Source organism: Cricetulus griseus, chromosome 3 (genome assembly GCF_003668045.3).
Source record: "Cricetulus griseus strain 17A/GY chromosome 3, alternate assembly CriGri-PICRH-1.0, whole genome shotgun sequence".
Lineage (NCBI taxonomy): Eukaryota > Metazoa > Chordata > Mammalia > Rodentia > Cricetidae > Cricetulus > Cricetulus griseus.
Genome location: NC_048596.1, coordinates 161473270 through 161486072, shown reverse-complemented (window position 1 = coordinate 161486072; position 12803 = coordinate 161473270). Strand labels below are relative to the sequence as shown.

At 38.5% G+C, this 12803-nt stretch overlaps 1 protein-coding gene across 2 annotated transcripts in view; it reads left to right on the top strand.

Annotated features, from left to right (window-relative positions):
• The window catches only part of Itfg1 (integrin alpha FG-GAP repeat containing 1), a 116852-nt gene that overhangs the window by 45958 nt on the left and 58091 nt on the right, over positions 1–12803 (top strand). For both annotated transcript variants that reach the window (XM_027406298.2, XM_035442573.1), the window contains exon 7: positions 11800–11861. In XM_027406298.2, coding sequence (XP_027262099.1) covers positions 11800–11861 — 62 coding nt within the window. The remainder of the gene's footprint in view (positions 1–11799; positions 11862–12803) is intronic.

Sequence of the window (12803 nt, the reverse complement as noted above, 5' to 3'; positions counted from 1 at the left end):
ATAAATGGGTGTTTACTGGGGAACACTTAACACAGAAAATACAAAGAACTGCTGGAGTGCTTCTCTGCCCTTCCTACCAGATCCAGCTGACCAAAGAAAAAGACCTGCACAAGTGAGACCATGCCTTAGGCTTCCCTCTTTCTGCTTACATCCACCTGAAGCCACAACCAAAGGGGTGGGGCCATTGTTATAGGCAAGACCACTACATCAGTGCTCAATTTTCAGGAACATTTTTATAATAATGAGCACAATGATACTTGGTTTTATTCGGAAATTATTTGAGGTGATTTCATCTATTGGAGCATTCATCTGTTTTTCTTCTGTCTTTGATTTCACGTACAAACCCATTTACAAGCAAAGCTTAAAGAAAGACTTAAAAAAAAAAACCTCACAGCTGTCAGTACTTCATTAGGTGCATGTGCTTACGTCAGTATCCGTCCTAATCCTCAATGATTGTGACTACCATCTAAATTTTTATTCACTATTAATTTAGTCAGCTGAGTAGATGGGCTGGAAATGAGCTTCTCTGTACAAATCCCATTCTCCTCTTGTCTCCGCTGCAGGTGTATACACCTGAGAACTACTTACTTGAAGCAAAGTAGCAGCTTGTTGCTGCTTTTACCAAGTAAGACTTTCCCACATTGGCACTTATCAGTATCTACTTCAGATATGCACTAACATAATTCCAGTGAGACAGAGAAATCTTACTCCTACATAGCTGTATTTATTACCTCCTTTAGTACCTGTATAGAATACTTCCATTACATACTCATCTATAATTGTTACAGTTATTAACTTATATGTTTTTGTGTCCATACTAATAACATATTAACCTAAATTTCTGATTCTCTTTTTCTTCCTATGAAATCAGCTGTCTTATGTGACTTCCTTAATCTAATACAGCTTGTCCTGTTCTTCTTAGGGTTGTATTGTACCAGTATTTTATGTTTCTGTATATTATAGAATTAGCTGAATATAAAATATTCTTCAAAATATATCCACAGGTCTTTGAACATTTGGTTCTCAGGTACGGGGAGATGATAGAATTGTGAATTTTTTCTTTTTCTTCTTTCCCATGATACCTATAGAAACTTGCATGTTTGTTTCTGTACTTCACATCACATCACTTTATCTGAGACTCTGTTGATTTTCTTCATTATTCTTTCCTCTCTATTCCAAAATGCATAAATGCTGTCAGTCTGTCATGACAGTTGCTGGTATTTTTGCCAGTTCAGTCAGCTACTGATATAGCTTAGCAGTATAGTTTATTGACAGCTGTGCTTTGACCTTTGAGTGCATTACAGTCCTCCTTTGAAGTTTTCATCTGTTACTTTGATATCTAGTTTCTGTTGCCAAGTTTGCTTTCCTGCATTTGGATTACACTTGCCTTTTTGACCCCCACACTTCTTTTTTGGAAATTAGATGTTTTAATCATTGTGACCATCCTATAAAAGAATTATTGACACATGTGCCTCAAACTTTGGTCTATGAGTTGAAAGTATGTATCATAAGAACCTTAAACAATTTATTAGTCAATTAATAAAACATTCTTTGCTTAGCATGATGGACCTTCCTGTCTGGTCTGGAATGTCTGATAGGGCAGTCTTAGAGGGTTTGTTTGTAATGGTTTGGAGGTGGGGTCTAGGTGGCATATTATGAGCTTTCTGCTGGCACTTGACCTGTGGCACCTAGACTTTCTGTATTAGCTTGCACACACAGGAGGCACAGGAGCAAGAGGGGAGCAGTTTAAAAGCTGTCAGCAATTAAACCTCAGAATGGAGTCAGCTCCTTTCTTAATGTACAACAGCATCTCTGAAGACAGCCCCCAAAAACTTGTTTAATAATTGTATGGATTCCTTTGCAAGTTTTTTTTTAATCAGTATTTGAGGTTTATTCATACTCCATAAAGTTTCTTAATAGTTCTCCAGATGGTTATTTCCTAGTAAAGTCTTCTGTTTAGTAAACTGATACTCTTTTTTTTTTCCCACCAAATCTCTATTTGTTGTGAGCAAACACTTGAGTTTGAACTCCTCCACATGCTCTTTTGGATCAAGTGAGCTTTCCTTAAAGCACAGCTTTGTAGTTGTCTGTGTTGTAGCCTGCTTTTCCTCCAGGGCATGATCTTGAGCCATGAAGATGCCCTTTTGAATGACACCATTGTTTTACAGAAAAGTGGTCATGTTCCTTATTCTGAAGAGAAATGAATACACATCTATTCATCCAAGACCAGGCACCAATGAACAAGGATACAATTCCATCCAAGTCCAGCTTAGGGAACAATGAGTTTATTGGGCTTACAAGAGCATGGGGGAGGAATTACTTACAGGAGCAGTGTTAACTCTCTAACAGCTATGTTACTAGCAAGGTACACTCCAGTGGAGAAGACAACCTTCCCAAAAGCTGCAGATGGAATTCCCTTCTTAGACTACCACATGTTTTGTATGGTTCAGCACTACCAGAGGTCACATGCAGGATCACATATATCTAGGGTACAAGACAGAGTAAGGGACTGGAGTCACCCAACTCCATCCATAGGGGAATGTTAAAACAAGCCACATCTTGTGTTTGTTGTTGGTTACCACAGCTGCTCAAGTTTCAAGATGGCCATGTCATCCTGAAGACAGTATTCTACAACAGAGATAGTACAGAGTGACATTGGTGCTTCTGATCATTGCCTCTCATTCTAGAAGGGAACTTTTTTAGTTTTTCGAGACAGGGTTTCTCTGTGTAGCTTTGGAGCCTATCCTGGCACTCGCTCTGAAGACCAGGCTGGCCTCGAACTCACAGAGATCCGCCTGCCTCTGCCTCCCGAGTGCTGGGATTAAAGGCGTGCACCAACACCCGGCCTAGAAGGGAACTTTTGCATCTAGTAAACATTTGTCTACCTAAAAGTTATAAATCCTAATATCACATTAGGTAGTTTTGGTCACATCAAAGGTGAAGATGTATGCTAAGTAGAGCTATTCTGTCATGTTATTCATTCTTTAAATTTTAATATGAGAAATTAACAAAACAGTAGAACTTCCTTGTCTGACTTGATAAACAATTCCTTATTTGTGGTATGCTGATTTAATTAGTATTCAGTTTGGGATGCTAAAACTTTTAGTTCTCATTTAAGACCTTTTGTCATTAAAAAAAAAAACTTTTATTGAAGTTAATACTCTTATCCTAATGTATAAATAGCTTTTGCAATTAAATACGCAGAGAAAGGAAGGAAAAGAGTTAATTTAAAATTGATAAGTAACTATAAGGTTTACAATTTGCAAATGTTCTTTAAATTAGGAGTGTTATTTTAATTGTTTAATATATCTAATCAAATTGAAGTTTTAAAAAACATTTTAATATATCTTTAATAGTTGTGTGTTTGTGTGTGTGCATGTCTATATGTGTGCATGTAGGGGGTGGGGGTATTAGGTGTGTGTATGTGAGGTGTGCATGGGTTCACAGAGATACATATGTGCACATTAGTGCGTATGGTGTGTGTGTGTATAAATCAAAAGAAACCCTTCAGGAGTCAGTTCTTGATTTCTGCATTATTGGGGTATGGTCCCTATTGTTTCTGCCATGGTCAGCTCAGGGAATTTTTCTTGTCTCCACCTTCCATCCATCTCTCCATAAGAGTGTTGGGATTACCCATTTCACTATAGGAGTGCTAGGGTTAAGTTGCACGCTACTGTGTCCTGTTTTGTTTTGTTTTGCTTTTTTAAACTTGTGTTTCAGGGATAGAACTCAGGCTTATGCAGCAAGCAGTTTCACTGGCTAAACCTTCTTGCTAGCCCTAACATCTCATTCTTTACCAATGTTATCCTTGTTTTTGTTTAGGATAAATATTTACATTCACAAATGAAAAATTTAGGGACTACAAAAGTCAAAAGCCATCATCATGCTGAATATGTGGTATTTTTTTCTTTTTCTTTCTTTAAAGTATGAACATATCATTCCATTCTCTCCTGACCTGTAACATTTATACAAAGTAAATCTGCTGTTAGTTAAAGGGGATTCCTTATAAATGATTGTTTTATATTTAGATTTCTGTCTCTGTTAGAATTTGACAGTTTTGACTATGATATGCCTCTGAGAGGGCCTTTATTATTATTGTTACTCTATTTGAGTCCTAGGAAGGTCCTTTTCCTGAAGATACGCAAGATTTATAAAATTTTAAAGAATAATTTCTTTAACTTATCTGTTCCCCTTCCTTCCTTTCCTTCTCCCTTTGGTTCACAGGCAACTGTAATACACAGACTTCCTTGCTCTGTGATCTCCCATAAGTATCAAAGGAGCTTTTTAAATAATTCTTCTTCATCTGTCTGGGTTATTTCAAGAGTTTGGTCTTCATGTTCAGTAATCTTATTTTGTCTAAAGTTCTTCTGTTCAGGCCTTGCATTGTTTTGGGGGGGTATTTTCTTTTGTTTAGTGACTCCTTTACTGAAAATTTGATTTTTGCTGGATTCCTCATTCATATCACAGCCTGTCTTACCAATTTCTCTGAATTTACTGTCTGTATTCTTTTGTATATTACTGCGTTTTTGTAGTTTTTAAAGAATGTATAGCCCTTTATTATATTTATGGGTGTGTACATCCAAGCCCTTGCATGCACTCACATGCTATAGTACACCGGTGGGAGTCAAAGAATAACTTGGGGAAGTCAGTTTTCTCCATCTCTCATCTGGGTCCTGGGAATCAAAATCTGATTAGCAGACTTGTACCTGTCCCTTTAGCCACATCTTGCTGATTCTGTTTCCATATTTTTTTTTTAATTCTTGAGAATTTGGCCAATATTTTTTCTATTGTTATGTTCATTTAGAAGTGATATGTTACCCAGTTTGTTTGTTGGGTTTGCTGGTTTTTTAATATTGCTTGAGTCCTCTTGTGTGCATTTGAGCATTTGATTGTCATTTGCCTCTATCAGTTTTATGGGATAACTTTCAAAGTAAAAACTTTTCTTTTTGTAATATCTCCTAAGGTACCAGGTTGTGATTGCTTCCATTCCAGATGTTTGCATTAATGTAGGTCCATGTAACATTTTCAGCCTTGGCAATGTCTGTATTTGTGGAGTAGGCCTTTCTCTTCTGAACACCAGCCCTGTTGTTCTATGTGCTTTAGTGTACCCCCTAATAAAGTTGATTAATTCTCTCTCAAGTGCGTCCCTGCCACATATCCACTGTGGCCAGTGCACTGCCTCAAACATTCTAATGATATGGATGCTGTTTTTCCCTCTGGTCCTCTGTTGTAAAGGGAAACACATCAGGCTCCTCTGGTCTGTGACCTGGTCACACCACATGATGCAGATATCTCGTGAGATATTACTTTGTATTCAAAAATTCTGCTTTATCTTGTCATTGATTTTTTTTTTTGTTTTTCAGGACAGGGTTTCTCTGTGTAGCTTTGGAGCCTATCCTGGCACTCGCTCTGGAGACCAGGCTGGCCTCGAACTCACAGAGATCCGCCTGCCTCTGCCTCCCAAGTGCTGGGATTAAAGGCATGCACCACCAATGCCCGGCTGATATTTCAGCCATGTTTTTATTTCACTTACATTTCTTACATGTCATGATTTCTTTTATTTTTTGCAATATTTTTCCCAAATTTCTTATTCATTTAACAATGTTTTCCCATAATTTGATAGGATTACTTGTCTGTATTCCCTTGTAAACTCTTTGAAGTCCTTGGGCTTGTTTGGCACTTCAAAGTCTTTATGCCCTTTTCCATAACATTTCATGTGTGCTTCTAGAAATATTGTGGTTTTTGGAAGCATTATGTTGATGGGGGATGTCCTTCTATATATATGTTTCTCTTATTGGCTGATGAATAAAACACTGTTTGGCCAATAAAGGCAGGAAGATAGGTGGGGCGAGGAGTTGAGAATGCTGGGGAGAGAGGTAGAGAGCACCACGAGGAGACGCCATGTAGAGACCGGGCGGATAGGACGCATCAGGCATTCTCTGGCAAGTAAGGCCATGTAGAAATACATAGATTAGTTGTTATGGTTTAATATAAGACAGAGCTAGCCAATAAGAAGCCTTAGCCATCGGCCAACAATTTAAAAGTTAGTATATGTTTCTGTGTATTTATTTGGGGCTAAAGAGCAGCAGGACCTGTTGGGACAAGAAAAACTCCAACAACATTATGTTCTTTTTTTATATATAATAATTGCTCTTTTGCTTCACTGATAATTTGCCCATCGGTTGAAATTAGTTGTTCTCACCAACTTTTATAAAAATCTCTTTCATGGTAGACCTCCTTCTTCTGAGAATGAGTTTGGTGCTGATCTAGTTGTCTTCAGTGTTGATTTGTTAGGCTCGGTTTCCAGTTGGCATTATATATAGTCTCTTTCAGTAGTAATCAGTGGTTTTGGTCAAGGAAGATCTTGGCCATGGGTTGAAAGCACTTTAGTAGCAGAGGTAGGAGTAGTGCACACAGCAGTGGGATGGATAACCCTCTATCAGGATTCCATATCAGTCACTCCAGGACTATTGAGAGTGGGAGGGATGTCCTCAAGACCCAAGGCTGAACACCACAAATACAAAGGCTTCTAGCAATCAGTATTGTGTCTGATATTGTGATCCTTAATAGATGGGTTTTTAGCCCCCTCCCCCAAAAACTCCATTGATACTGTGGGTCTTTTGGTGGCTCTAGCAGTGGTACTGCTGTATGGCCCATGATAGAACTATCTGGAAATAAGGGCCAGTGAGAGGCACATCCTCAGTTTTCCTGATAACACATCATGATAGTAGCCAGCATCAGTAACAGGAGCCTTAGAACCCAAGAGGTTTATTCTTCAGAGTGGTGGCATGTGCTACACAGGGCCATATACCAACAATGGCCAGGTGTAGAGGAAGTTGGGGTTAGAGGTTGTGTTGTTCTTAAGCCTGATGGTAGCAAACCAAAGCAGCAGGTAATACGAGGGCAGAGCCAAGTGCCTTGCATTTCAGGGCTGGGTCAGTGTCCCCTACTATGCCGAACAACCTGTTTTCTATAGTATAAGATACTGAATGATGATGTCTGTCCTCTAGGGTAGTGTGAATTCTAACAATGGTTTGGTTTTCAAGATGGGACCATGCTGCAACATTGTGGACCTGGGCGCTAGAAACTCACAATCCAAGTTCTTTGTTTAAAGCAAAGCTACTGTGCCAACTCTAGGCAACTCCTCTAACTGTGAGGGCTCCACAGTTCTCCTGTAGTTAAAATTGCTGGCATCTTCTAGGGGTCTCATTTACCCTTTCCACTAATGATTAGTCTCCCCAGATAGAGAGCCTGAATGGTTGCTTCCAGTGTGCTTTGTTCCTCTTTCTGTGTTGCCACCCCAGGTTTCCGGGTCTTAACGTGGTTTCTGTGTCTCCCTCATTGAGAATGAGTGTCTTCCTTCAGCCACTTACCTTGAAATGCTGCTGTTCAGTTGTATGAGCTCTTCTGAAAGAACTAACCACTAACTGCCTCTGTTTAGCCACCGTGAAGTCATCCACACTTAGTATTTAATTTCTAACCAACCAAGCTTAGCCATGATTTTCTTCTCACATTGTTAACAGTACAGCCATAGCTGTTGAATGCACTGTCCTTATAGTTAGAATTTAGCCCATATTCATGTAAAAGCCTGGAATATTATATACCAGAACACTATCTCAAGATAGGGAGAGATATCTTTGCTGGTCTAACTATGCTGTTCGTCATAATAGGTGGTCCAACTCTTCATTCTCATCTGATTTTCTCAGTTACTTTGGGTAGCAATTGCTATTGGTTTGGTTCCCAGGCAAACAGACTTGGAGAAGCTCCTATGTAGGAAGTTTCATTCTAGGAAATAGCCTATCATTGAATGAGAAGGAAAGGAACCAGAGTTGCATTTTGATCCAGTGTCAGTTAAAATTTCAACTGACTAACTACATGGCAATCAGTGACCCCACAGGATTATCCCGAATTCTTTGTGTGTCCATGCTCTTGCCAATGAATTGACAGATTGTTGAATGTGGGCTTCCCAAAACCTCTTCCAAATACTGACTTCTTAGGACTGTCTAACAATAGAACTTCCAGCAGCTCATCAGGTAAATCCTTCATTCCTAAGAGGTGATCTGGGAGCATCTACTAGCATTATCTTGGCTGTATTTTCTTTCGGTCTATTGTATAACTTACTCTTCCCCATCAGAGAGAGTGAGGCTTTGTTGCTTTGTTGACTAAGCTTTTTTTCTTTTTTTTATTACATTTATTGACTGTATGTGTGTTGAGGTGCAGGGAGTGCACCCCTGCGGAGGGCAGAGAACAGTTTACTAGAGTGAATTAGCTGCTCCTATCATGTGTGACCTTTAACTCAAATTCTGGTTATCAGACTTGGTGGCAGTCATCATTAGCTACTTAGCCATCTCATAGGTCTCTAATTTTTTTTATTTATCTTTTAGAATTTTATACATAAGAACTAAATTTATATCATTTCCATCCCTTCCTCTCCTCTTTCCATCTTTTCTTATGTCTCTTCCACAATCTTTCAATGGAGGTTCAGCTACTTCTATAATAAATAATAAAGGCTTCCAACAATCTTTCAAATTCATGACCTAGTTATTTATTTATATGTGTATATGTATTGTGCACATGCACACATATGTATATATATATATATATGGATACAACCTTTTGAGCCCATCTAGTGTTATTCATATGTATATTTGTTTAAGGCTGACAACAGGATTGACCTATGACCTACCAGGGTATTTGTATATGCACATATTCACACAGATACATGTATATATAGATCAACCTTCTGACCCCATTTAGTATTGTTCATATGAATATGTGTTTAGGGCTGGCTACAGAGGTATCGGACTATCAACATTATCAGGCTTGTCACTGAAAAAGACTGTCTGAGCATACATCAGTTGCCTTAGTTCTTTAGGGATATGGCATTGAAAGAGGCCACCTTGGTCAGGATTCTCTAGAGTAACAGAATTTATAGAATGACTTACAAGCTATGGCCCAGCTAGTCCAAAAATAGCTGCCTATGAATAGAAGGTCCAAGAATCCAGTGGTTGCTCAGTCCAGGAGGATGGATGTCTCAGCTGGTCTTCAATGTATGCCAGAATCCCAGAGAAGTAGATTCTAATGCCAGTGAGGACATGGACTTGCTAGTGAGTGCAACAGTAAGCCAGAAAAAAAGGAGAGAAGAAAGAGAAAAGAAGCTTGTTATTCCATGTCCTTTATGTAGACTTCCAGCAGAAGGTGTGGCCAGGATTAGAGGTGGGTGTTCCCATCTCAAAGATCTGGATTAGAAGTAAATCATCTCTCTTCAAATGATTTAATTAAGCAAAAAAAAATCCCTCACATATGTGCACATCCATTTTGGGGGTTTTAACCAAGAGTAGCCATCACAGCCAATCACATTTAATTGCTGAATAATAATTTGAACACACACTCATTCCAAGTTCATAGAAACCACAGATATAAGAATCAATTAAGCAAGACTCCCACCCCCAAGAAACTCCAAACTTATGTGAATTCAGAATGTCACCCATGGAGTAACAATGGAGAAAATGCTATTCCTCAAAGAAAGATCTGGAAGGAAAGGGAGAAATCTGAACCAATTTTGAAGAATTCATTTACAAGGTGGTTCTGAAGTAGAAGAGAATATTAGTTAAGGTTGTTATTTTTTGATGAAAATCCATGGCCAAAATCAACTTGGGGAGGAAAGGATTTATTTTTGGCTTACACATCCCAAATCACAGTCCACTGAGGAAAGCCAAGGCAGGAATGAAACTGGGCAGAAACTGATGCAAAGGCCATGGAGCAGTGCTATTTATGGGCTTGCTCTTCATGGCTTGCTCAACCTGCTGTCTCATAGCACCAAGATCAGGAGCCCAAAATGGCACCATCCACAATGGCCTGGGTCCTCCCACATCAATCACTAATTTAAAAACGCTCTAGCCAGGCATTGGTGGCGCACACCTTTAATCCCAGCACTCAGGAGGGAGAGGCAGGCAGATCTCTGTGAGTCCAAGGCCAGCCTGGTCTTCAAAGGGAGTTAGTTCTAGGGCAGGCTTCAAAACCTACAGAGAAACCCTTTCTCGGAAAGGAAAAAAAAAAAAAAAAAAGCCCTGTAAGCTACATCCCAATCTTACCGAAGGCATTTTTCTCAATTGAGGTTCCCTCCTCTCAGGTTACTATAACCTGTGTCAAGTTGACGTAAAAGTAACAGAACAAAGGGCAAGTACAAATGGAATGCAGAATCAAGCAGATATGGGGGAATATGGTAAAATCCAATGGCAACTTCTCTGTTAGAGTGTGCCTGTGTTCGTGGTATGGAAGGCACAGAGAAGCAGATAATAAGGCTTTCCCATGGAAGGTAGGAGGTGTGTGCTACAGTCCGGGTAAAAGGAGTGAAGACAACTTTGCATTTTGTTAATTGTTCCAAGTGCAATGTGGAGGATACATAACAAAATGAAAGCAGATTGCCGGTAGGTATATCATCACCCAAATCCCAAGTGTTGCCAAGTAAATGTGAAAGTGAATACCTCACCCAGAGTATGCCTGTGACTATAAAAGTTATCAGTCATCTTCATCAAATGCTATAATTCTCTGTCTAGAGGCAGTGTCTTAAGCCTGATAGTAGCAAATGCTGAGATATTTGATGTGTGGGCATAAAAATTATTCTCCCTGGAGTCAGGAGTCTGAGGTCAACTAATTATAAGAATGAACAAATTAGTGTACATTGAACCCAGCTATAATAATTACATATACCACCTTCATAAACTTGTATAAAATTTGACACAAAATAATGTGACTGTTAGTTTGCTAAGCACCATGTTGAGGAAAAGCTTTCTTTAAAATATTCATGGTCTCCTGTCACAATGAATAATAGCCATTTTAGAGCGTATGAGAGTGAAACCACTTTAAAATTCCAAGAGTCATCTGTTAGGCTTTAGACCTTTAGTAGTCACTGTAAAATTGCTATTATAAAAACAATAAATCATATTCCTCAAATAGATGCTTATTCACCTGACCTTGGCATTAAGAGGGTGTTGGATTTTACTGTTGACCTATTGTTTTCTGAAGACATTTTACCCATGCACTTTGCAATCACTTCCTGTAGTATAGGCTTATGAAGAAAACCTGTTACTCACAATCGTAAGCCTGACCTGCTGGCTTAATGTGAGATCTAAGATTTCAGTTGTGGAGATGCTGCAGTTGAACATGCTGCTGGAGCTTCCTGGGACAGACAAGTGTGGCTTTAAGGGGGGAAATGTAAAATGGTTGGGATGGAAATAGTACCTTAGACCATGAAATAAAAAGATTTAAGAACCAGGCTTGGTGGCACACACCCTTAATCCCAGCGCTCAAGAGGCAGAGGCAGGTGGATCTCTGTGAGTTTGAGGATAGCCAGGGATTCATAGAGAGACACTCTGTCTCGAATAAAATAAAATTAAATTAAAATTAAAAAATAAAAATTTTAAATATATAATTTTAAAAGATAGGACCAGGCTTGTAGGTAAGAGTGTTTTACTGACATGGAAGAACCTGAGTTCCATCCCCATCGCTACAAAAAAGGAACAGAAAGAAAAATCTAGAGATAAATGTCCCTGAAAATACAAATTGCTATGGAAGGTCTCAGCAAATGTGCTCTAAACAATGAAGAGTCTATTTCCCTTAATTGTTCTAATTCAGGGTGGTCTGCTTTTTTAAAAATATGGTCAAACCTTCTAAAATGTAATCAAACAATTTATGTTTAGGTAGAATTATACTAATAACCATTCTACTTCCTCCTGCTTTTAAATGTATACATTACTATGACTACAAAATTTACATCTTCGTATGTTTTCCTTCTAGATTTATTCCTCACAACATTGTCTGCCTCTAATACCTTCCAGTTTGAGATATGGGAAAATTTGGTAAGAAATCCCTTCTCTGAAGCATTTTTAAATTCTCACTCTCCATAAGGGCACACAATATCATAAAATAAGATTACTCTGATTGTTTGGTTGGTTTCAGTAATAAACAGAACAGCATTAAGAGTCTTTGGTTGCATTGTTGCACTCAAACCGCTGAATGCTGAAGAAAGTGGTTTGTTAAGCCTCAGGTCCTCTGCAGGTTTTTAGGCATGACTGCCAATTAAAGCAATCAGCCTGCTCTAATGGGAGTGTTAACAGGACCCCTGCTGGCCTGTCAGCTGTTGTCAGGGGATACTGACATTTAATTTTTCAGATTGGTGATTTGTGAACTCTTTTTTTTTTTTAAGTAATTTTTTTCTCCTCACCTTTAGGCTTTCATAATTACATAGAGAACTCAATAATTAGGAGAGATAAGAGAAGATGGGGTGGCATAATCAAATACATTATATACCTATATGAATGTGTTAAAACCCAAAATTAATTTTTAAAAGAATAATTAAAAACAACTGACAATTTACTGCCAGGTTGACTGAGATTAAGGAGTCTTTTCCCATGGGTGTTAATAGTTAATTAAAGGTTTTCAAGGCAATTTTGTGATTTGATTTTTAGCTTAATATAGGTCATATGACAGATAAATTACTGAACTGCAAGCCACCGAAAGTGCCAAAGCTTGATTTCAGGCTGCATAATAGAAAGTGGAATTCAAGGCCAGTAAAAATGGTCAACCGGGTAACATTGTCACAGATTAGTCAAGCACAAAATTCTCTTTCTTCATGGAAAATGGACTAGAATGTCTGAGAAGGAAGCACATTGGTGCAGAGTAAGCATCAAAGTTTAGTTTTTTTTATTTCCTACCTAATTACTCCTGATTATTCCGTTGCCTTTTATTTGGTCCAAATTAAAGCCATACCCTAGATTTTATGAGGATTCTGAGAGTGAATA